Here is a 27,867-nt window from a genome sequence, read left to right as displayed (position 1 = left end):
AGCTGCTCTTCACCGTCCTGGGTTGCTCTTCTAGGCGGCCCTCTTTCCTGGTGGACACCGGCAGGGAAGGTGGGTCTCCTGCAGGCTCCTAACCAGAGCTCCTCGGGGGGCCTGAAGCTTACTTCTCGGGAGCTGTGTGTCTACACGTGTGGGGCTCCGGGAGGGCGAGGGGTCCCACCCGGGAATGCCGGCACACTGCACCGCAGCCCCAAGACGGTCAGTCCCGGAAAGTGGGTCCTGGGACTTCAACGTGGCAGGTGAGCCAGTGAAAACATGGAAGCACATTTATCCCGGGAAAAATAAAAACGTGAAAGCAAAGGTAACAGAGGAGGAGACTGACAAAGTGAGCCAGCCCAGTGCCCTGGGACCTGTGCAGACAGGGGCGGAGCCCGGTCCTGGCGGTGACCGGCTGGGGACAGGGGATTCGAGGGGACGGACCAGGGGAAAGACCGTCCTGGTTTTTCATAGAATCACGCGGGTGAATATCTATGCCAAGAAAAACTTCTGAAAGAAGCTACAACAGAGGTCGAAGTGCTCACTGCTTTCCTTTCACATATATTTTTGGCTTTTTCCACGTGCCGGAAAACGGATCCCCAAATCGAATTCTGATCCAAGTTGGATGCATGACCAGGAATGGTGACCAGGAGCCGGGCTCACGGTGCTCCCCGGACTTGTCAGGTGTCTGAAGGGGATCGCCCCCTCTCAGCCGCTCCCTGGTGGCCGCAGGTCCCACGAAGGGACACTCGCACTGCCATCTGGCTGAAGTCCCGGCGGCCACGCCCACAGCCTCACGCACGTCTTGAGCGTGAAGCCCCATCGGATCCGTCGCGGTGCCCACGGGACCCGGGTCTCCCGGGACTCCAGACCCGCCCTTGACCCAGCCCGACTCCGAGCTCCCACCAAACCCTAGAAACCACAAGGGCCTCTCATGAAAACCCTGGGACCCCCGCAGGCCGGCGGCCGGAGGAGCCCTTCCCGCGAGGGTGCTGGGCTAGGTGCTGGCGCAGAGGCTGGGGGCCGGCTCGGTAGCGTCGGTTTCCAGACGAGGAAACCAAGGCACAGGAGGCGGAGCCGCCCAGGTTGTCCAGGATGGATGGCAGGGCTGGGGCTCCCTCCGGCCGTCTGTCTCTGAAGCCAGGGCCCACGGCCACCAGTGAGGACAGGAGTGACAGACTGTGCCTGGGAAGACGTGGCATCCAGAGTCCCTTGTCCTGAGTGCGAGGTCCCGCAGCTCCGCCAGCGGTGGGGGTGTGTGGCGCTCCCGCGAAACTGGGGGCTGTGTGGCCTCCAGGGCCCGTCTGCAGACGGAGGTCAGTGGCTGGTCTGCATGGCCCCGCAGAGGTAACCCCACCGCTGGCTCTCTCCGCCCTGCTCCCCACAGGCACCTGAACCAGGATGATGAAGGTCTCCTTTGTCCTCCTCCTCCTCTGTGGGCTCTTCGCCTGCCTGGAAGCTCAGCAGTACCTCAATGGTGAGAAAGCCCGTCCTGGGCTCAGGCCTGGACTGCTGACCCCGCAGCCTCTCCTTGAAGTCCAGTTCGTTGACAGACGCTGGTCAAGCTCTCACTAGCTTCGTGCCTGGTTAACACCGCTGATCATTAGCGCTTCTGGTGGCCACTTCATTTAATCCACTTTCCCAAAGGTTCCCATCTTCCCTGTCTCCTTGTCCTGGCTTATCTGTCAGAACCCATGACCCAGCCCCGCCTGGAATGGCCCCCGCCCGACTCTCTACCGCCTTACCCTCGCCCCTGCCTCCAGGCTCAGTCACCTCTGCAGCACATTCGGCACACCCCAGGGCCTTTGCACACGCTGTTCCCCCCGTCTGCAGTGCTCTTCCTGACTATATCATGGCTGCCTGCCTTCTGTCTTGTCTCTGCTCATGTGTTACCTCTGCAGAAAAATCTGCTTGGACCTCCTACATACACTGCTGTCTCCACCTGGAACTCTCGATTCCTCGCCCGTCTTTCGTATGTCCCTCACAGGCCACACTGACCATCAGCTGACTTCATGTCTGGTCACAGGGATTAAAATATTGAATTTTTTCTGTACTATTTTGGAAACGTCCCCATACTCAGAGACTCTCCAGGTGGCTCCTCCTCACCACCCTGACCATCCCAGCCTCCCCCGAGGACTCGTTTCCTCCCAAACCAAAATCTGGAGAGTTTGCACCTGGCACGGCCAGGGAGCCAGGACATGGGGGCGTTGAAGGCCAGCCGGTGCCCGTGCTGACTGGTTCCCAGCACTGACAGGCTCCTGCGTGCCTCTGTGCCCACTGCAGGGTCACCGTGTCCCCTCGCCCTGCTAGAATGCCAGCTCAGGGTGGGTCTCAGGTACAGGTGGGCCTCTAAGAAACCTGCAGACTGACTGTGTGGAGCTGGACTCAGCCCTGGGCAGCCAGAAAGACTAGGTGACCCCAGGGCGTGTGGGGCACCCTCCGAGGTCCAGGCTGTGTCTAGGAATCCTTGGCATCTGCCTCATTGGGTTTGGGGCCCGTTCACTTTATCTATTGATTAATTTTCAGAAGTGACCGAAGGTCTCATCAGTGCTGGCTTTCTGGCCACCGTGGGCTCCACCGACTTCCAGAGATGGGTGAACAGGGCCTTCTACAGGAACTCTAGCCCCCAGGGCTTGCTGGGTGGTCTGCTGCCCAGCGTCGGCATCAACGGCAACGTGGAGTGAGTGGTCCCGAGGCTCCCTGGCCCAGCTGTCCTAGTCTGTGGGTGTGTTGGGGTGGTCCCCACATGTCCACTGACCCCCCAGAGACCCTCCCCTCACCTAGAGCCCCTCCAGCCCTTGTGGCCTGGGATCCCCGTTGTGGGAAACGCTAACCCAGGACAGAGGGAGGCACGGAGTCCTGTCCCCTGGCCGCTGTGGGACACCTCCAAGCTTGTCCCTCCCTGCACCCCAACTTCTGCTCCTATTAAATGGGGACTCACAGCCTCAACCCCCAAAGGGCTGCTGTGACCATTCAGTGAAATAATAAGTGTCAAACAATTTCCGCTCCCCATCCTTGGTGAGTCCCCCGTCAAGGTGACAGAGCAACAGCCATAATCATGGGGACAGCAAGGGAGGATGCCCAGCCAGTCCTGGGGTCAGCCTGGTCACAGCAACACAGGAGAGCTGGGCCCCTGGTCTCCCAGGTGGGTCAGATGCCACACATCAGTGGCTAATGCCACTGTCCTCCCTGGTCCCCACCAGCCTGGCCCATCTGAGCCCATCAGCCACACCCCGCCATGGCCACACCCAGCCTGAGGGCAAACCCGACAGCTCTGCGATGGAAGCATCTGAGCATTGTCCCCCTTCCGGCGCCCCCCTTGACCTACCGCCCCACGCCCCTGCCCCCAGCCCCAAGCCGTGGTCCCACGCCGGCGGCGCCGGCGACTGGTAAAGAGTGAGTGGCCACCTTTGCGCAGGCGGCCTGGGCTCTGTAAAGGACCCGCGTGGCCCGAGGCGAGGTCCACCCCGCCGTCCAGCCTCCCCCACTGGGCTGTTTCTTCACCCAGGATCCTGCTGAAAGACCCCCGGCTCCTTCAAGTTTCCCTGGAGAATGGCGCTGCCAGCAACGAGGCCTACCTGAGGATCCCGCTGCTGTTTGGTGTGGTGGTTCAGTAAGTGACAGCTGTGGGTCCCTCGGCCTCCGAGGACAGGGGAGACCGGCAGAGCCAAAGGGTGACCACACCCGCCCTCTCTGGGCCTGGGTGCCCCCGGGTGCAGACTAGGCCCTGCAGGACCCTGGAGTGCTTCCCGTCCAGGGCCTTCTGGGGAGAAGGCCGGGCAGGTTTCTTTCCGGCACCTCCAGAGAGCCCCAGAGTCACTGATTTAGGGTTCAGGAGTCCACGCAGCTCCAATCCAGTGTGGCTTAGCCTGAGGACGCAGCATCCGCTCTGGACCCCAAAGCCCTTTGGCTCCTTGGCCTGGGGTCTCCCTGGGGACTGTGTGTGGCCCTCAGGTATCTGGTCTGCATAGGGCGTTTCCAGAGTTCTCCAGAACATTCTTTCCAAGCTCAGACAGTCTCTCCATTTTAATGCAGAGCCACACTCAGAACTGAGTTTTTCCTTTGTGTCCCCAGAGCCTGAGGTGGCAGTGGCAGTTATGGGTCCCGCCTGCAGACCTGACTTAGCCACCGGCTGGACACACAGCTTGGAAAGAGCCGGGCTGATCCTCCAGCCGCCTCTTTTAAACAACGAGGAGAGGATCTCTGAGGGTGGTTCGGGGGTTCCGGACACAGACAGAGGTCTAGGGAGCCCGGGGTCCTCTCCCACCAGCCCTGCTCCTCCCTCCCCAGGCTGCAGCGCTTCAGCTCCTTCACACTGCACGTGAGGGCCGACATAAGAGTCCAGCTTGTCCTGGAGAAGGATCTAGAAGACAGATACAGACTGGTCTTTGGGAGCTGCCGCCTCTTGCCTCAGTTTGTCCAGATCCAAGCTGAAAACCCGTGAGTCTCGTTCTTTCTTTCTGTGCCCAGAAATGACGGAACCCCGAAGGAGGGGTGGTGACGCCTGGAAAATGTCGCCAGCAGAACAGCACCCTACAAAATTGGGCTTTTTTGTGCATATGGGGACGTGTGCGGGACAGATGGAATTTTGTGTCCTTCTAAACTTTTGCTATGAAAGTCATCATTTCATGGACACGAAAAGAGGTTCATCCAAGGGCACTGAAGAAAAAGCAGGCAGACTTGACTGACCTCGGCCGACCTCAGCTGACCTTGGCTGACATTTACACTGTTTATGAATTTTTTGCTATCCCTAGTAATCCTGAGCATTTGAGTATAGGAAATTTTTCTACAAACAGAATTACTTCCTTATAGTGGGTTGTTTGGATTATTCAGAAAGTGTAGATAGTTTTACAGCTTTTAAGTTTTCAAGTTTTGCCAAATCACTCACCAAATGCCTCGCCACTAACGGGGCATTCGAGAGAGCTGGCACCGGCCACTTCACCTGCACACACCCAGGGCAGTGATTCTTATCTGCATAGCTTTTCATGGGAAATTCCTCAGGTGCTGTTATTTTTGTTCCCTTGACGACCAGTAGAACAAATATCTCACCCTTCCTTTCTTAGCCTGTGAGTTACCCTTTTCCTAACTGGAGATTGAGTTTTTTCCTGTAAATGTATCATCTCTTTTTAAAATTTTTTTTTTTTCCCCAGGGGAGATGGAGGTATCAGGGGTTGAACCCAGGGGTGCTTAACCACTGGGCCACATCCCCAGTCCTTTTTTATTTTTTATTTTGAGACAGGGTCTTGCTAAGTCACTTAGGACCCAGCTAAGTGGCTGAGGCTGGCTTCGACCTCCAGATCCTCCTGCCTCAGCCTCCCACGCTGCTGGGAGGGCAGGGGGTTTAAATAGAAGGACAGGTGACAAGAAGCCAGGGGTGGATAGGTTGGAGCAGCAGAGGGAGGCTGGCTCACGGAGCGCTCTGGAACCAGGAGCAGGCTTTAAGCCACTTGGGGCCCCTGAACCCAGGAAGCCATGCTGAGGAAGCAGAGCTGGGGAGGGGCCGATGCGTCCTGCCGATTCCCTTCGTCCTCCACCCAGGGTCCCCCTGCTGTCGGATCTCGCTCTCAGCAACATAGAGAGGAGCCTGAGAAGCACGATCACCCAGAACCTGGGAGAGGTGGTGAGCGCACAGACCCCGAGACCCAGGGGCGGTGGGAGGAAGCCACTTGGGACGGAGGCAAGGGCGACAGGAAGTGCCCCGGGGAGCGTGGGTTCAGGCCCTGGCCCTGTGCTTCACAGAGGTCCTTCAACTCCTCAGTCAAAAACCAGCGTCCGTGGGACCAGAGGCGGGTGGATGGGTTCCCAAGACCCAGGGTCCTTGTCTGTGCGTAAATGATCACCAAGCGACATTTGACGTCCATGGCGCACAGACCCTGTGCTGAGCATCTCCCGTGGATTTCCTCTCTCACCCTCCGAACAATCCTGTACTCTAGGTCGTGTGATTATCTCCATTTTTAAACTGAAGGAAGGTTCCGGAAGGGGCCCCTGACTCACCCGTCATGCAGCGGTCCAGTGGCTGAGCTGACGCGGGACCGTCGCACTCTGCCCCCACAGCCCTCCTGCCTGGGTGGCCCCTGGGTCGGGCTGGCGCAGGAAGGCTTTCCTGATGGCCCCGTTGGGGCCGCCTTGGCAGAGCCCCCTCCCGACTCTTGCCCATGACCTTGCCTTTCAGATGTGTCCTGTGATTGACAGAGCTCTCTCCAGCCTGAATTCGGAGGTGGTGAATGAAATAATATGTAAGTGCTGGAGGTGTCAAGGGGCAGGAACACTCCAGGAAAGAACTCAGACTTCTTCTTCACCCTTTTCATTTCCTCACTTGCTGCTTCTCCTAGACCCCAAATCTCTTCCTCGCTAAGGTAGAACAGTCCTTGATAACAACCACCCGACCAGTGCAACTGGGGAGGCTGAGGCAGGAGGATTGCAAGCTGGAGGCCAGCCTCTGAAACTTCGCAAGTCTCTGAAACTGTCTCAAAATAAAAAGGACTGGAGGTACTGCTCAGTGGTTAAGTGCCTCTGGGTTCAATCCCCAGCACCAAAAAGCAAACAAGCAAAAACCCTAAGAAAGACACCTGTCATTTTCTGAGGAACTAAGGCCAGGGTTAAGCATGGTGCTGTACCCGCCATTGATACCCCATTCCTCGCTAAGGACATGCTTGATTCTATTCTGGTCTCAAAATCCTAGAGAAGCTGAGGTATGAATAGAAACTTCTCTGGGGTAGAAAATCCGCCGGATTCCTCCTTTGCCGGCCTCTCAGATGCAGATTCTTGCATATTTCAGAAAATTGGCCTGGTTTCAGCCCAGACAGAAACCGCCTCCTTCCAGCAGTCTCTGCCCCATACACCCAAAATTTGCAAGTCTGCCAAAACCCAAAGCAACAAATTGGAGATTGGATCTCAGGAATCTGCAAAACAATAAAAGGGACCGGTTGAAAGACCTAGACCTGGCCGGGTGCAGTGGGCACACCTGTGATCCCAGCAGCTTGGGAGGCTGAGGCAGGAGGATCACAAGTTCAAGGCCAGCCTCAGCAACTTAGGGAGGCCCTAAGCCACTCAGTAAGACCGTGTCTCTTAATAAAATATAAAAAAATGGACTGGGGATGTGCACAGTGGTTAAGTGCCCCTGGGCTCAATCCTTGATACCAAAAAAAAAAAAACAAAAAAAAACCTTTTCCTTGATTCCCTCAATATCACCAATTCTGCTGAGCACTAGGCGCTGCAGTTTCTGAAGTTCCCTTAAAGGACTCGCCCAGAAAGCGATTTTCTGGCTTCTGCTCTTGCGCCTCCATTGACAGGGAGCTCACTGCTTCTGATGAAGGAAACTCGACCTGGTGGACTTAGCGCTCTCAAAGCTTGGGTTCCCAGGCTAGCCCAAAGAGAGCGGGAGAGGGGCAGCTCAGAAGCTCACCCTCGCTCTTCTACTGGGCCACCACTTTAGAGACATGGCCGTGTCCGTGGGGACCCCGGCTGCTGTAGTGCCAATTTCCCCCCCTGCCACATTCCACGGTGCCCACTGATGAGTGACCGCCTGGGAGGCGATTCATTTGGGAGGGAGTGGTTGTTCCCAACGTACTGATCAGGGGACCAAGGCCCAGAAAGTTCCAAGCAATTTCCCAAGATGACGCGACTCAGTAAGGACGACTAGCAAAGAAAACTAAGTGCTTATGAAGAGCTTCTCTGTGTGCCAGGTACTGGGAGGGTTGGATGTCAGTCCACACAGTTCCGTAAAGCAGGTTTCATCCCCCTATGTGTTAAAGAGGAGGAAACGGCCTCTGGGAAATAAGTCGTTGACCATATTTTCACCCAAGAAGGTGGCAGAGCCAGAAAGAACCCACATGGTTCAGCGACAGGGCCCACACTGTTGGCAATGGCGCCTCAAAACAGAGCGGTCAGTGGGGTCCCCAAAGGGGCAGAGACAGAAGGCTGGGGCGGGACGCTCGACGGTCACTGGCTGTCTTGGATCACTTCACCGACAGCTTTCTCCTTTCTGGGTTTTTGTGGTGCTGGAGATAGAACTCAGGGCCTCGCACTTGCTAGGAAAGCCCTCTACCACTGAGCTACGCCCAAAACCCTTTTGATTTTTTTGTTTTGAGACGGATTCTCACAAAGTTGCCCAGGTTGGTAGAGCACTTGCCTCGCATGTCTGAGGCCCTGTGTTCGACTCCAGCACACCAAAAAAAAAAAAAAAAAAAACTTTAAAAAAAATCAGAAAGGAAAATTGTCTCCACACCTTTGGCTCATTCCCCAACCGTGCTCTGCTCCCGTTGGAACAGGAGAAACTCCTTTAGCCTCTCTGATCCTCTCCCATCCCCACTATATGAGGGTTCTGTTTTTTTTAATTCTAGATAAAATTGTGCAGGCAAACCATGATCAAGACACCAACTAAATATCCGCAAAGTGAAGGAGCCACAGTCTACCAATCAGGTGAGAGACCAGAGCATATTTCCATTTCTTAGTGATGACTCTTGGTCTTATGGTCACTGTGTGTCATTCATTCATTCATAAAATTTTAGTTAAGCATCTACTATATTCTAGACACTATTCTAGGTGCTAGGGATACACAGTGAATAGGATAGGCAAGGACTTTGCTCTCCTGGAGTTAGTATTCTAATTAAGTACACTAACAGTGAGCAAGGAAATAAGTATATAGTCAACTAAATTCCGGAGGGAGGCAGGTGTTTTGCAGAAAACAAAGTAGGAGGATGTGAGTAACAGGGACGGTGGCAGTAAGAGAAGCAGCAAAATAATATAGTCATTCAGAAGGTTCTTTGAGGAAGAGAACTTCAGATAAGCCCTGATTAATAGGCAGGAGTTATGCCAAGACCCAGGAGATAAACATTACAAGCAGAAAGTGAAGACGTGCAAAGGCCCTGAGGCAGGAATGAATGGCTTTTCCTTTCCGAAGCAAAGAAAGGAGGCCTAGGCAGCTGGAGCACAGAGGCTCAGTTCCAGGAGACATGTGTACAGAGCGGTACTGGGGAGAGGTTTTATAATGAGGTCATGATTCATTTCTTTTGTCATGCATTTATTTGCCTTCTGTGCCAAATACCCTCTGCTCAGGTGCCACTCTCTGTGGTCTCAAAAGAAGCACGCCCACCAGGCCCTTCCCTGGGGTATTTCTCTTCCCTCGTTGCTGTCTGACTTCTACCACATTGTGTAACTCTTCTCGCCTTCACACGCTGCTCAGGTTTCTTTTCTGTCTCCTCCATTAGAATGTAAACTTCACGAGTCAGGAACTCTATCATATTCCCCATTTGATCTGAGGTGCCCAGTTCACATGGCACCTGCCCTCGAGAGTCACCAGCCTAATAAGGGCTAAAACAAGTCAACAGACAATGTCATGTGCAGTCAGGTGCTACGGCTGAGGGTCTGGGTGGGTAGAGAAGCAAGAGCGAGCAGCCACACCCAGGGACTTCCAGGAGGCCTCGCGACAAGGCGGGATTTGAACTGGGATTGAAGGGTGGTTGAAAGTTCCTCAGTGGCTAAAAGGCCTTTTAAGCAGAGGATACAGCACGTGTACGTGCACAGGGACAGGAAAGGGTCCTGCTCCAGAGGGAAGCTAAGGGACTGGTCACAGGAGGCATGGCAGATGGAGCCCTCCTCCTTTGTGGTCTGTACATGTGCCGTCTGAGGACAAGGGCACATGGGACAGGCTGAGCCACTAAGGAGGTACAGTCTGTGATGGGGACGTAAGAAACAGAATGATTGACAGCATACTTGAGCCTTCACCATTAGGTTGGACGCTTAGTCACGTCTTTCTCTAAACCAGTGCTACCATTTGGTGTGTAGCGTGAGACACATGTGAATTTTGCAGCAAAGATATTTTAAGAGGAAAAAAGAAACAGAAGTAATATTTAGTATTAGTCTTATTTAGTAATATTTTAATTTACCCAATATACCCATGATATTCTCACTTCCACGTGGAATCAATATAAAATCATTAATGAATTATTTTGCGGTCTGTTTTTGTGCCGAGTTGATCAGGTGTGCATTTTATATTTAGAGCACATTTCAGTTTGACCTAGCTGTGCTAGTGACCACACGTGGCCAGCAAGTAGCATGCTGGACCGTCAGCTCTTACTAAGCTTTCTCGCTTTCAAAACTTCAAAAGACCAAGAGCATCTCATTTTATCCCCACCACTCTATCCAGGGTGCCACTTGTCTCAGAAGTCCCAAATTTGCGACCTGCATACCACCTTCCACTCACAGACATGTTTGGCTTAGCGCAGGAAGTGTTTTGTAAGTGTCTGTGAATGGCCAGTATTCAAAGTACGAAATGCATCTCTTGGTGAACTTGGGAAGCTGGTGGTGTTTGGCCCCCTGGGTCATGAAGTGGGTCACGGTGGGAAGATCCCTTTAGTTCATGAGAGGGAGCCCAGAGAAGCTGCGTGGAAATACCCAGGCCTAGGAGCCACGGCGGTCGGAGCGGGACGGGTTTCAGCACCATGGAGAAGGACAGCCGCGCCGTGCCAGGCGGGCGGGCCAGGGCTCCGGGCGCTGACTTCACAGCTGCTGGGAAACGGTATGAGGTTGGCTGACACATGATCTCACGCAGATTCAGGCCCTGCTTGCTGGTCCCCTCGTGAGAATGTCCTCCACCCTCCAGCTGCCGCCTGCCTTAGATCATGCCACCTGGAACTGCGTTACCACCACCACCCTGACCCAAGAGCCTCTGCTCTCTGGGTATAGAAGCTGTTTCCCTGAAAATGCTGATTCCCCCGTGATCCTCCTGCAATAAATGCCTTTGCAGCTCTGAACTGCACACTGTCCTTCTTCCACAGCCTCGTGCGGGTGGGGCAAGGGTCCCAGAGGGTGCTGGGTCCCATCATGAGGGCAAAGTCTGGAAGAGGCCTGGTCACCGATCCCTTTTCTCAGGAATCCATGAACATTCTGGCACTGAGTTTCCCAAAAGCTAGGGAACAGGGCTCCCTGCCTCGTCTGGGATGTTTTCTGGACTGACTCTGTGACTTTGGGCAGGTCGGTCCTCTGGGCCACAGTCTCCTCACGGGGCAGTGAGGACTTTGGTCTCACCCACAAAGTGACGCCTTGCGGGAGAAAGCTTATCTTGGCCCTAAACCCCCATTTGTCTTTCTGAAAAGTAGGTAGTCACACACTTCCTCTGTGTCCTCGCCTTTACACGCTGCTCGGGTTTATGTGAGCTGGTTTCTTCTTCCAAACTTCTTAAAAATAACTCGCTCTGGGTCTCACACAACCTCCTGGGTGTCCAATGCCGGGGACTCCTGTTCAGGGCTCATGCTCCTCAGCTGATAGGAAAATCAGCGCCTTTGATGACCACCCCAAACTCCTCCCACCTGCTCTATTTCCTCCCGTCGTCACAGCTTTCTGAAAAATTTCTCAGTTCACACCTGCGCTCACCTGTGCACCTTATATACACCACTCCACTTACACTTTGATACTGGCTATTGAGCTCTTGTCTCTTGTTCCCAAACCATCTCTCTGTACTGGGGTGCTGGGTCTGGGATTCTGCAGACCATCTATCTTCTCTGGGGTCTGCCAACAGGCATTACTAGAGGGAAGTAAGAGGGTCAACGGAAGAGGGAAGGACACTCCCTATTCCTCTGAACTTCCTGTTCCCCTGAACATCACCCAGCCATTGATCTGGGAGACCCGGTGGCTGCTACGCAAAACCATCATGGCGCTCCGGGGTCCACGTGGACTAGGGGTGGGGCAGCTACTTCTGCGTGAACTTCCGAAGTTCTTACAGAAGCAAGGGGTGAATCTGAACGGCACCAGAATAACCAGAGTGCTTCTACAGCGATACTCAAAGAAGCATCTCTTTCTTTTAGTTGCAAGGCTAATCTCACAGAAAGTCAGAACTGAGATGTAATTTTGAGGGTTACCCAGAGTCACAGTGTAAGTCATACCCAGAGCCTCACCGGGTCACTCTTGTAAAAGCGAAGGCGTTGATGGGCATGATGGTGCACGTCTGTCATCCCAGCAGCTCGGGAGGCTGAGGCAGGAGGATCACAAGTTCAAAGCCAGCCTCAGCAACTTCTCAGGGCTCTGAGCAACTTAGGGAGATCCTGTCTCTAAATAAAAAGTAAATAAATAAATAAATATGCTGGGGTGAGGTTCCATGGTTAAGTACCCCTGGGTTCAATCCCTGGTACCAAAAAAGAATAAAATAAAAGTTAAGGCATCAATGAGGGAAGATTTGGGTTCTGAGACTTGGAACGGGAATATCTGGGAAAATTCAAACAAAGCTAAGAATCTTGAATCCCAAATCACTCTGGGCTTCCATTTGAGACACAAGAAAGCTAAGGGTCAGAGAGTACCGGGATGTGCCCAGGCCACCCCAGTAAGAATCAGCAGTCAGAATTCAAACCCGTGTCTATCTGTGAATGACACTCAGGGTCCTCACCATGACCTGTGAGGAAAAGGGGGTCTGTCCCCATGCACAGACCTGACCCCTGCCCCACCGCTCGTCCGCTTCCCCACTTGCTCTGGGCTCATTGACTTTCTTGTTCTTCCCGCAACATTCCAGCCTCAGGCCAAACACCAGCTGGGACACTCCACTGCCCTCGCCTCCCTGGCTCTTAGACTCCGTGTCCCTGCTTTGAGACGGAATCAGGCCAGCCCGTCCTCCCCTCCAGGCCCGTCTCCTTTCTGATTTTAGTTCCTTCGCGGTACTCATCGCTCCATGGAATCATCCTGGAGTCCCTAGTTCACCTATGCCTTGCTGTCCTCCCCGCTGGACCGTGGACTCAGTAAAGGCAGGCAGGTTTTGTCTGCTTTGGTCACCGTGTGGCACATGGAGACATTCAGTAAGACCTGCTGACTCCCTGAGAGGTGACTGTCCCCGCCAGGGACCTGCCACACACTGAGCAGAAGGTTGGGGATGTCACTCCCAGTCACCCCATCCTCCCCCAAGGACGGTCCCCCTATTCCCAGAGGCAGATCCAAATGGAGAAATTTAGCGGCCCTGAGAATAAAGGAGCAGAAAAGCAAACTGAGCGATTTTGAGTGACACCTGTTAGAGAAAATTAATAAAAGATGGACCAAGTGCCAAGAGCAGACGCTGGACAGAGAGAGAGAGAGCTCCGTCCCTTGGAGAAAGGAAATGGGAAGAGGAGGAGAAGCCAAGTTGTTTGAAGAATTAATAACCACTCAGGCTGGATGTCACTTTCAGGAGACTCACCGACATTTCCTCTTTCCTCCTGGCTGACATTGAAGGCAGGCGAGGCTCTGAATGGCTGGTCACTGCCAATGGCCGGCCCTCCTCCCGTCCTCCCTGAGAACACCTCCACCAAGCAACTGTTTGCTGGGGTGGCTGCTGCCCCCTGGTGGTCCAGAGGGCTCACGGCTGTGGGAGACGCGGTCTCCCTCCGCCGGGTGGATCGACTGCAGGGCAGTGTGCGCATTCTGGTATGTGCCATGCATGTCCCATGGACTCTTCGGTGACCTTCGTAGACCCTATGTAGACTACAAGAGGGGATGCAACTGGACAGGACAGGCTCGCGGGGTCTGAGGAAGAACGAGGACTGTAAACAAAGTGATTCAAAAACAAGACAACTTCCTAGAACCTGGGCTCAAATCCTACGCCACGCTGACCGGCTCCATTCTTCCTGCCTCTCCTGGCAGTGCCGGAGGCTGGCGGCCGGAGGGCGAGGATGGGGTCGGGGACGAGAGTGGGGTGCTGATGGGGAATGAGCAACGGGTCCTCTGACTTCCTTCCTGCAGGTCTGGCTGCCTGGCTTCTGTCCCAGCCTCACTCTCCTCACGTCCATCTTCTGGTCCTGCACGTTGCTCAGACGTCACCCAGACTGAGAGATCGTCCCTCTCTCTGTTCTACAAAGGGCGTCCCTGTTGCCCCCAACACCACGCTGCTCTTTTTCCCCTAATACAGTCTGCAATGGTTTCATTTACAGCTCGTCTGGTTCCGACTCCCTCGCTGGACTCCAGTGGCCGGAGAGCAGGGAGCCTGCTGTTGCCTGGAGTCCCACCCAGTGCCTGGCACCCAGCGGGGCCGCGGAAACTAAGGACAGACTGATGGATCAATAAATTCACCCGCATCCAGCTCCTTGAAAGCAGATTGCCCCGAAGGAAAGAGGTCAGCGTTGTGTCAGCGGGCGTCCTTCAGAGGTCCTTGGACATCCCGACGCTGTGTGTGACATTTCTTAACTAGGTGCAATTTAAAAAAAAAACACAAACAAGAGTTTTCATTATTTTTTTCCAAATACTTCCCAAAAGGGTAAAGAAGCTGGTTTTAAGGAAAGCCACCTGGTACGCTGAAGGCGATTGCTCATGTGTAGGGTCTGCTGCGCCCCAGTGTCCAGAGGAAATGACATCTTAGAGAGTTCTGGGGAGGGCAGAGAGCCTGCTGAGATGCCAGCGGACCTGAGCCCGGCTGACAGCTCAGGCCGCTGTCCTGCCCCCTCGCCCGTGTGGCATGAGGATGAAATGAGATCCTGCAGAGAGCAGGCTCAGCCCAGGGATCGGCCACCCTCCACCAGCTCAGAGGACACAGCATTCCCCGCCGCTCCCCGAGCGTCAGCAAAGCTGGCCAACCGCGGTCCTTACCTGGAATGTCTGCTCACACCCCACGTCCTCAGAGAGGTCCCTTCCTGGACACCCGCACCTGCGGACCTGCCCCAGACGCCCCACCTCCTCGCAGCCTGGTCACCCTTCACAGTCACACCCAGGCGTGGGGATGTTGGAGACTCCATGTGGGTACGTGAGCTGCCTGAGGACAGAGACCCTGCCTGACCTCGCTCCACGGCCTCAGCATCCGCAGCGCCACACAGTTAGTGCTCGATGGCTTTAGTGCCTTTTCTTGGTGACAGATGACAGCAGAGTCCACCTTCCAGGACTGTCGCATCTCCACTGCCCATTCCATCTGCCCGCTGTCATCTCTGCCTGCCTGGGCTGGCCCAGCAGTCATGGTCTCACTGTGACCGTCTTAATAGAGGTGGCTCCTTCGCTTTTTTATTTTTTTTATTATTATTAATTATTTTCATTATTATTATTATTACTTTTGTGGGTACTTAACCCCTAAGCCAATCCCCAGCCCTTTTTGTACACTTTATTTAGAGACAGGGTCTCCCTGAGTTGTCGAGGGCCTTGCTAAGTTACTGAGGCCGGTTTTGAGCTGTGATCCTCCTGCCTCAGCCTCCCGAGCCCCTGGTATTGTGGGTGTGCACACTTCCTGTGTCCCGGGCACCCTTCCCCAGCCACCCTGGCTTGTGGATGGAGAGGCTGAGTTTCAGAGAAAGGGGAACAAAGGACAAGGGTGCTCTTCAGACCGTGATGGGCAAGCACGTCCCTTTCCGCCCGCCCCTGGGGCCTGCACTACTATCCTGTCCTGCTATCCTGGATGCCACTCCTGCCAACAGGCAGAGATGGAAGCTGAACCCTGACCTGAGTGTCTCCAAGGCACCACGGGGAGCTGGCCCAAACCCAGGGCTCACCCCTGAGCAGGAACCCTGCGTCCCTCAACTCTGCTCTTCTGTCACGCATCTAGGAGTCTCCACCCTCTGGTCATCGTGTCACAAGATGCTGTGGCCCTGAGAAGCCCGGCGGTGAGGCAGGGTGCACAGCCAGCCCTGGGCCAAGGCGCCCGCGGGCTCACGGACAACAGATGGGTCCCTCTCACTGATGCCCACTCTTCTCCAATTTTATTGACAGCAAATAACAAAATTCTTGCTGGTTACACAAGACCAGGAAGGTTAGGGAAGTACACTGGAAAGTAACCGATATTCTACAAACATCCCCGGGGGGGAGCGTGAGTTCTGAGAAACAGGCCTCCCAGCCGAAAGCCGACACCCGAGCTAAGGTTCCCCGCGCCTCTTACAGAACCAGAGCACGTCGCCCCGACGTGGCGCCAGGCCCTCTGGGAAATTGTCAAAGGGCACGTTGTGGTCTCCTCTCTGAGTGGGACCGTCCATACCCGACGTCCCATGTCCCACCGGTCCTGCCGGGGAAGGGCACACACAGAGGATTGTGCTCCGGTGTAGCAGGAAGCCTTTGAGCAGAGGAGGGGCAGGTCCAACCGGGTCTTCAGGACTGCTCGGGTTCCGCGCAGGGAAGGGCTGTGGGGGGCAAGGGCCCACCTGGGGAAACAGGCCATTTGCAATGATTCAGACCAAGATGGCGGAGGAGTTGCCCGATGTGGTCAGATTCTGGAAGAGTGGGCGGGATCTCCTGAGGTGTGGACCAGAAAGGAGTTGGGAGGAACTTCTAAGGGCTGGAACTGGAACCGCCGGGTGGACTGCCAAGCCTTGGGAGGGGACAGGGCTTTGAACTGACTTCTCTGACACCCCTCCGCACCCCAGGGCCCAAGCTTCTCTGTTCCCCCCATGAACCTCGCACAGGAAGATAGATCTGCCCATCCATCCTGTCACCGGTACCAAGCATTCATTGGTACTCCCACGTGCCAACCGTGGCAGACACCGTAGGACCAATTGGACGCACACACTGTGCCCACTGAGAAGCTTGGCGTTTGGTAAGGACTCGGGCACTCGAGAACATTCACTAGCGCGGGAGTCCTCAGAACCGAGCACGGCGGCAAGGAGAGGTTGGTTTTCTCGCCCTGAAGAAAATCCTAGTCCAGCTGGACAGTGGAGGGTCGGCACTCCCACCCACTCGCTCATTCATGTCCTCACTGAAGGGCCACCAACACCCCTCCTGTGTCGGGTCTGGGAGAGATGACTCAACAGTGGGCTGTGATGGGCGTCTCCAGGCAACCAAGCCTCCCCGGGGGCCCTGGCTGCCCCCAGCGTTCCACCCGCTTGCCATGTGAGCGAGCCCTGGGCACAGCTGCCAGAGTCCGCCGTACCACCTCCCCACAGCATGCTGGGGGCTAACTCTGGTGCCATCTTCCTACAGAAAGCCATGTGCCCATCCATCCTGGTGGCCACCCGCGCAGCCATCTTCCCGGGCCCCGTCTGACCCTTCTTGACACCTGCAGGTCCCAGAACCAAGATGAGTCCACTCTGGAGGCTCCTCGTCCTCCTCGGAGTGCTGGCCTGGCCCTTGGCACTGCAGGAGCAGCCTCGGGCTGGCCTGGCCACAGCCCACACAGACAGCAAATCCACCCTGGCCAGAAGTAAGCTCCGCCCTGCGCTCCGCCTGCTGTCCACAGTGGGGAGAGGGGTGGGAGGGCAGAGCCTGGTCCCACCGCTGACTGCCCGGTGACCTCGGGTCACTTAATTTTTTCTTTTTTTCCCCTTAGACTTCAAGTATAGAAAACGGAGTTTGAAGTATCCATTTGTCAATTGGTAGCATATCACCCTGAACAGGGCGTCACTCCCAGGTCCCTCGTCCCCGCCCCCTGGTGGCCTTGGTAGGCACTGCAGGGTGTTCAACCAGGGTGTTGGAATAGCTCGCTGCATCCAGGTGGTAAACCGCTCGGCCCGTGCAGCTCCTTCTGGTTTTAACGGCTCCACTCTGTACGGTGCTGGTGACATCCGTGTGGCCTCAGCTGGAGAAGAGAGGTCCCTCGGTCTCCTCCAGCTCAGTCTACTTGGCGGTCACGCTAGGGGTGGACGCGAAGTCGGCTCTAACTTCTCACTGTGGTCAAGTGCACTGAGATGAATGGCCTTGGCCACATCCCAATAGCCCAGGGGAGAACTTCTCTGCGGGGTCCAGAAGGAAGACGCTGGCACCCTAGAGCAGGGTAGGCTTGATTTCATCCCGACGACCGGAGTCCTCTAGGCCGGCCGAGCTGCCCGACCCTTCCTTCAGTAACAAAGGAGCATGCCTGTCCCCCACGTGCCCCGCGGCTGGAGGGGAGCCAGCAACAGATGCGGCAGCCCTGGGGGAGGGGCTCCAGCAGCAGACGTTATTTCTCAGTTCCAGAGGCTGGAAGTCCACATTCGAGGAACTGGCAGGGTTGGATTCAGGGGCAGCCTCCCTTGCCAGCTTGCAGATGGTCGCTTTCCTCATGTGTCCTTGCTCAGCCTTTCAGACAAAGGCGTCTCTTCCTCCTCTTACCAGGACACCAGCCCCGGCAGATAAGGGTTGATCTTACAGCCTCTGTGAACTTTATTCACCTCTCTAAAGGTCCTATCTCCAAATACCGTCGCCGTGGGGGAGGAGGGAGACGCATTTCAGTGCACGAGGCCGGCTTGCTAGCGCTCTGCCAGTCTGACAGGTGGGGAGCGAGGTCTGATTGTTTCCGCCTGGCTTTATGCCCCGCGCGGGAAGATGGAGCATCGCATCATGTTTCTGGCAAAGGTTTTGACGTTTTTGAATTCCCCGTTGTTCTCTTGTTCCTCTTTCTATTTTCTTTCCTGATCTTTTTTAAAATCCTCTGATTGTGAGATATTAATAGATGCTTGTCATCGGTCCCTTGTTAGACTTAAACATTGCAAATACAGAGGTCCCTCCGCACCCACGGGGTATCAATTCAGGACCAGACTCTGCAGATAACGGAATCGGTAGTCACTCAAGTCCTTTATACTCTAGTATGTGAAGAGAACCTACCCACAGCCTCCTGTATACTGTCAAACACCTCTAAATTACTTATAAAACCTAGTACCATGTAGATACTATAAATACATTTTAAATGATTGACAGTACACAGGTAGTTGTAAACAGTTGTCCTTACTATGTAAATAGTTGCTACTATTTAGGAAACCAAAACGAGAAAAAGAATAGTTGAATACAGACAATTTTTTTCAAATATTTTCATTCCACAGCTGATTGGATCTGGATGTAAAACCATGGCTAGAGGATTGACTGTCATTCTCCTCAACAGTCATCAATTAACTTTGCTTCCTGAACAGAAATATTTCCAAACTCATCAATATCTCATCTTACAGTTTTCTCTCTCTCTCTCTCTCTGGTACTAGGGATTGAACCCAGGGGTACTTAAACACTCAATCACATCCCCAGGACACACACACCCTTTTTTTTTTTTTTTTTTTTTTGAGACATGGTCTCACTGAGTTGCTCAGGGCCTCACTAGTTGCTGAGGTTGGCCTTCAACTTGTGATCCTCCCGCCTCAGCCTCCCGAGCCGCTGGGATTACTGACATGCACCACCAGGCTGGGTCTTTCTGTAGCTTTGTAGTTTTCCTTTTGTGTTAGAGATGTTAACCCACCCAGACTCTCTGAATATCTGTTGTGAGGCAGACAAAAGCTCCACTCTGTGCATAGAATGAGACAGCACTCCCCATCCATCTCTTAAAAGACTAGATCCCAAATGTGAGTCACTTCCGGGTTCTCTATGCTGTCTGCATACATTCATTTCCACATCAATAATGTAGTACTTCAGAGACTGCAGTTTTAGCTGATAGAATTTTATTCTTCCAAATGAATTTTAAAGTGTATTGAGTTCCTTTAAAAAAAAATCGATCTGGAGATTTGATTAGGGTTCCATTTAATTTGTTGGTTAATTTAGAATTAAAATTTGCCATCCGAGGTCCTGGCCACTCAGCCATAAACTTATTATACCACTTAATTTTTTTTTAATTTTACTTTCTGTGCCATCATAGGATTTTAAAGTCCTACAAATGTCTTGAGCATGATTTGTTAAATTCATTCTGAGACAATATGTAGTTTTTCTTGCCACAGTAAATGCTAATTTTCTATTTTCTCGTTGTTGCTGCAGGTCAAGATGCGGGGGAAACTTTTGATTTTTAAAAATTAACTTGATATACAAAAGCCTTGCTGACTTCTTACAGTTCTAATAACTTGTCTTATTTCTTCAGTTAGATTCTCCAGAGGATTCTGTCACCTGCAGTGACAGTTTTATCTGTTTTCACATGGTCCCTTTTTCTTCCTACAACTTTTTCTTGTAGCCAGGGCCCTCTGTAGGAATGGGAATGTATCTAGAATTCTCCACACCACAGCATATTTTCTGCAGGTTTTTGGAATAAAATTTTGATTGCATTAACAGAGTTTCTTAAATTCCTGGTTTTAGGAATTTTTCTTAATCATGTCAGTCTTGATCTTTAACACGTGTTTCTGAATTCAATAATCAGTTTTCCCTCTAGCCCTTTAAATAATAAATTGTATTAATCAATTTTCTGCTGTTGAATCATCCCAGCAACTCTGAAATGAATAACAAAGTACTGTCAGATTTTATTACCTAATAGGTGTTTTAGAATTTTAGCAAAATTTCCTTCTTTCTCTTTTTATTTAGAGTAGAAATCCATTTACTATAATGTTGGATCGAGATGTAGTATTTGTACACAATTACAGAGTATAGTACAATGATGCATATATGTATATAAAGTGTAATGATAAAATCAGGGGAGTAAACACTTCCATCTCCTCAAATATTCATCATTTCTATATGTTGGGAAGGGCTGGGGAGATAGCTCAGTTGGTAGAGTGCTTGCTTTGCAAGCATACGGCCCTGGGTTCAACCCCCAGCACCACCAAAAAAAAAAAAAAAAAAAAAAAACAAAAAAAAACTATATGTTGGGAAGTTTCATACTTTTCTAGTATTTTGAAACATAGATGGCTGTAACCAATACTTCTCTTGCTATATCACAAAAACCAGAATTAAATCCTCCCACCTGCATTCTGATGCCTCTGGTTTAACTTCTTTCTGTCCCCATCCTCCTTGTCCTTCCCAGTCTTTAATTAGGATTTAAGTACATTTTTCATATGTAAAACTATTCTTGCAATTTTTTTTCTTTGTACTCTGTGAGGCTAGACAAGTTCTACTGGCCTCATAGAATGAATTTAGTGTCTTTTTCTTTTTTAATTTTCTTTCTTCCTTCCTTTCTTTCTTTCTTTCCTTTTAACAAAAAAAAATTGGTTAAACTCTTCCATACAACCATTTGGACAAGAAGTTTTTGTGAGATGGGATATTCAACCATTGTTTCTGATTCTTAAGAAATTCCCTGCCGGATGCGGTGGCACACACCTGTAATCCCAGCCGCTCAGGAGGCCGAGGCAGGAGGACTGCATGTTCAAAGCCAGCCTCAGCAACCTAGTGAGACCCTGTCTCAAAATAAAAAATTTAAAAATGGACTGGAGAGGTGGCTCCATGGTAAAGGATCCCTGGGCTCAACCCCTGGTACCAAAAAAAAAAAAAAAAAAAAAAATCTTAGAATTTTTGGATTATGTTCCCTCATCCAAACATGCCACCTTATGACTTGCCATAAGTGTGTGTTTCACGTAGACTGTCAAATACCTTGGTGTGCAGTCTTGGGTCCAGGCGTTCTCATCGGTTCAGCAGGTGCGGTTCGGATGTTAGTTTACAAGGCTGTTTTTGAGGCTCCAGTAAAGCGTGTGCGACCTGCTTCTCCAGCGTGAACACGTGGCTCACCGCAGTCGCCCCCGTGAACCTGTCAGGGTACCTAGAAACAGAAATCCAGCTCAACCCGGTGTAAGCAATGCAAAAAGTCATTTCACAAAACGGAAGGTCAGCTGGGATGGGCTCCAGGTCCAAGCTTCCATCCAGGCTGGACTCGGTCCACTCCCCAGCTCTGCGTCATCGTCGTTTCCTCCCCAGGCCGGTTCCCAGCGTGGCCAGTGGCCACGGGAGCTGTGGGCTGTCTTGCTCCTTTCCAACAGGAGAAAGAACCCTTCCCCTGGAACATAAGATCCTACCCTTAGTCCAGGTCGCACGCCAGTTTTGAACCTTCGACGGTTTCCAAGGGTGAGTCCCAGGTGATGAGGACTCGGGTCACCAATGGCCTCATGTGGGTCAGAAATGGAGGGAGCGTCTGAAGCAAATCAGGGTTGAGAAGGATGGACAGATGGATGAGTGGGTGGCTGAATAGGATGCTGGGTAGTTAGTGGATAGATGGGTAGATAAATGGATGAAGGGGAAGGAAGGAAAGAAGGGAGCGAGGGGAGGAGGAAGGAGGGAGGGAGGGAGGGAATTGGGACGGCAGCCGTGGGTGCCTGCCAACTGCCACTCTCACCCTTAACGAGAACTGCTAAGGGTCCCAGCCCCCTAGAGCCCACGCTCCCTTGAAGATGTTCAGTGTGCGTCTCTCCTACTAGACAGAAAGCGGGCGTGTGTCCTTTGTGCCCCTGCCGAGTGAGGGGTTCCTGTCGCACAGGGCCGCGCACCCGGGAGATGCTCGGGGACACCTCGGGCAGAGGAGTGCGTGAGGGTCTCAGGGCTCCTGGCCAGGACACTGGGCGGCAGAGTTAGTCCTTCCCTTCCCACGCGAACAGCAGAGCAGGACTCGGGGAGCCAGGATCTGAACCCAGATCTGTGACTGCAGACACTCTTGTGTGTAGGCGACAGACAGACAGGGTCAGGGAAGGAGCCCCGGCTGGCCCTGGAGGAGGGGCGGGGCACAGCCGCTGTGGTTGCCCAGGGTTCTCTGTGCAGGTGGAGCGGCCTGAGCGGGCCTGCCTGTCCTGGGCGGGCTCTAGAGCCATGTGCACGGCTGGGACCAGTCCCTCCTTGGGGAGTCCATTCTTTTCTGCCGGAAGCTCTGCAGGCTCCTGCCATTCATTCCACAGTGGCGTGGGGTGACATGCGGTGACTCTCCTCACGTTTACCCCCCTGTCGTTTTCTTCACCAACACCGATTGCAATCTGCACCCGGGGGTCAGCTCTGCTCTGGCTCAGACACGGGGCAGGTGGACTCTGGCCCAGAAAGCCCTCCGCTCGGCCAGCACCTGAGAGACCCCTGCAGCTTTTGTCTGTCTCTGACGTCAGTCTTGAGAAGCGTCACTTCACAGATGAAGGCTGTGGACTGGCGTGAGCGACAGGAACCCCTCACTCGGCAGGCAGAGGATGCCTGAGCCCGTCCCCAGCAGGCCTGTGACCGGGCCTCCCAACTCCACACCCCCTGACTTTTCCAGGACACTGTGCAATGTCACAGGTCCCTGTCCTTTTCCAGTTATTGCCCAGGGCCTCATGAAACACGACGCAGAGGGCCGAATCCAGAACATCCACCTCATGGACAGTCTGAATGTCTCGGGGAAGATGGCCCCGGGGATGGTGGGCTGGCTGATCGGTGGCATGAACATCCAGCAACAGCAAGAGATCAGGTGAGAAGGAATCCCGTCCTGAGCTGGGAACCTTCATGGCGCTGTGGGTCAGAGGGCAGCGGGACGGGACAGGCCTGTGCAGAGGGACAGAGGGGAAGGCGGCGGCAGCAGCAGGCCAGGGCCAGGACAGGTGGGGCCCAGGCGAGGGGCTGTTTGGGGAGGTGGCAGAGCAGGGTAACTCACATGACAGCTCCGCAGTAAACGTGCTGCATTTAAATTCACCAACCTTGGGGGCGTTGCTTGGCCATTCTGGACTCATTTGTAAAATGGGTCCAGGGTCCAGCCTGGGCAAACATCTGGGTTGCCAAATGAGGCTGGGTCTTCCGTCAGGCACTTGAGTCCCCACTCCAGTGCTTGAGAGCTGTGTGGCTCTGGGCAAAGCATTTGCCTACTCTGAGCTTCAGCCTGAGTCCTCATCGGTAAAGTGGGTACGATAATCGTCCCTGCCTCCAGGGGACGCTGGGAGAATCATGCGTGAACTTCTCTGGGGCACGCCGCGGACACGCGGTCTTTAGTGCCTCGATTCACCTGCAGAAGCGGACCTGTCCCGCTCACATCCATTGTCACTCCTTTCCCTCAGCAGAAGCAGGCTTCTCTGGTCCCCACACCTCAGGGCTGCTCACCAGCAATACCTGGTCAGTGTCCTCTGCCCTCGGGCCACCTTCTCTATGACTTAATCTCTCCATTTTAATGAGCACCGGTAGTCGACAGCAGGGCCTCCCGATGGTAGAGGTGCCACGGTCACTTCCCTTCATTCATCCCTTAATCAATGAATCCTTGTTCACTGAGCATCTACTACGTCCCAGGGCTTGGGCCGAGCTCTGGGAAAGCATCTACAGCCCAGGTGGAGGGGCCGCTGTTTGGGATCTTGAGATGGACCACCAGATGAAAAGCACTAATTTCAGGGAGTGGGTGGTGTCGCGCAGGTGGGATTTAGCAGGAGGTGAGTGAGAGACTGAACTGGGGGACCTTGCTCAGGAGGTAGCCCTTGAGCAGAAACCTGAAAGTAGCAACAAGAGCTGGTGACGGGAGCACGTGGCAGAGCAGGCGGTAGCCACCAAGGGCCCAGGTAGGACAGGGACCCGTGTGCTGAGCAGAGTCCTGTGGGTACAGGAGACGAGGCTGAGCCGACAGGGAGGGACAGACCCTGTAGGGCCGGGACTCCGTGGATAGTGGGGGGCTGGTGAGGCCCCCTCGGGCTGCCTCGTGGAGAGGGAGCCCAAGGAGGAAGAGAAGCCTCCTCAGGAAGAGGGGCCGGACCTCGAGGGCAGTGGCCAGGCTCAGGACACGTCCTGCAAACGCAGCCAACAGGACTCTGCTGGGGGTGGAGTGAGGGTGAGGGGCGGAGAGAAGCCAGTCAGCCCCAGGGTCTGGGCTCCAGGCAGAGCGGTGGGCCCTCCACCGAGCGGGGAGAGCAGAGCCGGGTCCCGGACTGCAGCTCATCACTGCTGGGCTGTGGGTGGCACCAACCAGATGTGCATGGAACTGCTCAGGCTCTGGGAACAAGGCTCCGCGCCCGGCTCTGGTCCCCAGAGCAGCTACAACAGGCTCTATTCCAAACCCGGGGCGGCAGGACGAGGCTTTGCCTGCCCGAGGCCCCTCACCGGCTCGGTTCTCTGCTCTTCGCCTGTGCAGTATCAACATCACCAATGTTCAGCTGGACTGTGGCGGGATCCAGATTTCTTTCCATAAAGAGTGGTTCCTGGCGAACATCTCACTTGAATTCGACATCGACTTGAGACTGTGAGTCCTACAGAGTGGCATCTGCGAGGTGCTGGTGGTCCTCACTGGGAACCGGGAGCTGGGGTTGGGGTGGGTGGGATTTGGTAGCCTAGGAAATCCAGATCATTCTGATATGAATTCACATTCCAGCTTCTGAACACACATGCTGTGTGACCTGGGGCAAGTCACTCCATCACTCTGAGCCTTAGTTTCTTCCAACTGAAATGATAATCATTATCAGTGGAGGCAGGTTGTTTGCTCATTTAAACCTACGTGAGCTCAACACCCGGGGCCTGACAAAGGCGGAGGGGAGTGGAGGGCCACTTGAATCGCCCCCTCATCCGCCCTCACCACCCTCTGGTCCACATCAGCCTGTCACATCTGCTGCCCCAAGGAAAAGGGGGCTCAAGCTAAGAGGGAAGGACTTTTAAAATGGAGATCAACGCTCCACTTTTGAACTTTCGAAGGCTCCTGCGCTGGTCTGCTGAGGACTTTTCAGGCACCTGGGGCTGGGACTGTGGCTCCCTGGGGAAGCAAGTGTCCAGCGTGCGGAGGCCCCGTGTCCCACCCAGCACCAAACGGGGACAAAGTCCCTGGCTGAGAGCCAACGTGCTCTTGATTGCTGGCCTCGGAGTTAACTGGGCCTGGTCTGGTGGAAGGACCGGAGCGCCAGGGGACGCCCTGGCGGTGGGCATGCCGGCCTTGGCCAACCTGGCGGGCCCCTGCCGGCTCCTGGGTGCCCTCCACGCCCTGTGTCCACGCCCTGTGTCCTCCCTTCCTCCCACCCCCTCAGGTCCTTCAGCGACAACATCATGAAGACGCACGAACACATGAGCCTCACGGTGGAGTTCTGGCTGGAGAAGGACGAGTTTGGCCGGAGGGACCTGGTGATGGGCCAGTGCCTCGTGGAGCCCAGCAGCGTCCGCACGACAGTCCTGACCGAGTGAGGCCCGCTGCAGCCTCCCTCCCCAACCTCCTCCTCCCGAGTCCCTGTGCGGTGACACCTCTGCCACCCCTCAGGGCAGGCTCGTCTGCCACATGCCCTGACGGGTCCCTCTCCTCCTTCACTCCCTTCTCCATGAGGAACTTTCTAAGACTGAAATCTGATCATAGACCCCCAGCCAGTGCTCAAAACCTCCCGTGGTTCTCTGGCACCCTCGGGATGAAGAGCAAACTCCCAGATATCACTTGAACCCCACTTGCCCTGGCCCCTGCCTGACTCTGCAGCCCTTCACCCTCCAGGCTCTGGAAAGGACCCACTCCTCCACAACATGCATTTTCCTACCACAGTGCCTTTGCACATGTCGAGTCTGCTGCTCCAGTGCCCTGCCTGTCTTCTCTAAAGTCTCCCCCCATCGCTCATCATTTGAGTATTTCCCGAGAATCTATAATTGTGCCAGGCACCATGCCTAAGGCCCAGGGCCTGGGGGTGAACAAGACAAAAGTTAGGGTTTAATTAGAGCTTAATGAAGCACAATGCCTGACCAAGTCTGCCATCCTCAACAGATTGTCCCTTGAGGGCAAGATGTGCCATGATGTACCTGTCGTTCCAGAAAGCTGAACACTTAGTAGCTCAAAGGATGTCTGCCCATTTCTTCATCCGATGTTCAGTGAATGTCTAGATTATGCCGGATATTCTTGGGAGGACAGCGTAGAGAAAGACCATGAACTCCGGGTGCTCTCCTGAGGTGGCTCTAACTGAATTTACACTTCCCTGCTGTGTGACCCTGGGCGAATCACATCACCTCTCTGAGCTCCCCCAGGGCTATAGCTGACAGCAGTACTTACGCAGGCGCTGGCCTGCCGGATTGACTTGTTCTGCTCTGTGATCTACCCCTCTTCCTAGGGCTATCCCACCCAAGATGAAACACTTCCTCCACAACCTCAAAGATAACCTGGAAAAAATCATCCCGCACCTGGTGGAAAGTCAGGTGAGTCTGCGAAACATGTTTGCACCGGGGCACCCTTGAATCTGGGGATCAGGCAGGTACACGAGCGACCTAGAAACCGGAAAACCTCAATGAAACGTCTCGGTGTGGCCGGTGTGGCCTTGGGCACGGGACTCGGCCTCCCGGGGCCTCACGTCCCCTCCCAGCATGGGGAGCATTAGCCCCTCCCACAGAGCCGTCACAAGAACTGGGGGCTCAGAGCACCACCGTGCGTGACAGCCATGCTGCCACCATCCTCCTGGAACTCCAGTGGAGGTCACAGGAGCCCAGTGCTCCTTTCCAGCCCCTGGCCCGACCCTCCCTCTGCTGGTGGCCCAGGTATGTCCTCTGATGGGCGAGATCCTCAGACAGCTGGATGTGAAACTGCTGAAGGGCCTCGTGGTTGACTGTCTGGTCCATCCCTGGAGGATTTCTCAGAATTGGCAAGTATTACAAGAAGGGCCCCCGCACCCCCGAGAGGCCTGCCGAGGGTGTCTGCGTGTGCTGACCCTATTATGAGGACCATTATGGTCCCCCGAGAGAGCTGGGACAGAAGGGGGGACCCCAACCAAGTAACCCTGCCCAGTCACCCAAACCTCCAAGACACCACAGATTCTGGCTCCTCCCAAGAGCTCCAGCCAATCCAGGAGGGAGTGCAGGGAGCGCAGGCTCCGCCCCAAGCCCAGCCCAGCCCTGCTCCTGCGGAGGCAGCCAGATTCAGCCTGGCCGCCATGGAGGTCTGGTCTCCTAAGTAGAGGGCAAGAAGTGAATGAGTAGGAGTCATTTGGAAAGAGCAGCCGAATACTCCTGTCAGCCTGGGTGGAGGGAAGTCCCCTGCAGTGTGGGCCTGGGGGTTGGGAGGGCCAATTGGGACTGAGTCTGTCCCCTCTCCTACAGAATAAGCCACTGCTCACCAACTTGACCAACGTGAATGCAGGCAAGCCCAGGCTCCAGGGTCTTCCAGCTGCCTGCCATCGACTGGAAGGAGACTCCACCTTGTGGGACCTGAAGTCCCCGTCAGCATGGGGCTTCTGCTGCCCCTAGAAACTTGACCTTAGGCCTTGTGCTCATCCTGTCCTCTTCCACAATAAACTAGCTCTGAAGGGTGCATGGTCCCCTCTGTGTGGCCGGGGAAAACAAATAGCTGTAAGTTTGCTCATTGGCACAGAAAGCACAGAGGAAACTCTCCGACCCTGTCTTCTGCCGTCTTCACTCAGTGCCAGAGGGCCCGAGATCGCCCCGCCCTCATTGGCTCACCCCATATTTACTGAGCACCTATTATGTGACGGTGAGACC

General features: G+C 54.2%; 1 protein-coding gene and 1 long non-coding RNA gene across 2 annotated transcripts; both read left to right on the top strand.

Moving 5' to 3' along the window:
- The first annotated feature begins 5,480 nt into the window (after positions 1-5,480).
- Positions 5,481-8,385, top strand: LOC124970427 (uncharacterized). The gene is made up of 3 exons (XR_007106118.1): positions 5,481-5,614; positions 6,167-6,230; positions 8,337-8,385. It is a non-coding gene; the product is annotated as an uncharacterized LOC124970427 (long non-coding RNA).
- Positions 8,386-16,932: 8,547 nt separating this feature from the next.
- Bpifa3 (BPI fold containing family A member 3) lies at positions 16,933-27,615 on the top strand. Its single transcript, XM_047539224.1, has 7 exons — positions 16,933-17,056; positions 22,771-22,921; positions 24,557-24,664; positions 25,437-25,586; positions 26,490-26,574; positions 26,911-26,985; positions 27,469-27,615. Exons 1-7 carry the CDS (start codon positions 16,933-16,935, stop codon positions 27,613-27,615), a joined length of 840 nt encoding a protein of 279 aa, XP_047395180.1.
- Positions 27,616-27,867: the final 252 nt, after the last annotated feature.

Source organism: Sciurus carolinensis, chromosome 2, assembly GCF_902686445.1.
Source record: "Sciurus carolinensis chromosome 2, mSciCar1.2, whole genome shotgun sequence".
Lineage (NCBI taxonomy): Eukaryota > Metazoa > Chordata > Mammalia > Rodentia > Sciuridae > Sciurus > Sciurus carolinensis.
The sequence above is the reverse complement of the archived record's forward strand: the minus strand, read 5'-3'. Positions and strand labels throughout refer to the sequence as shown.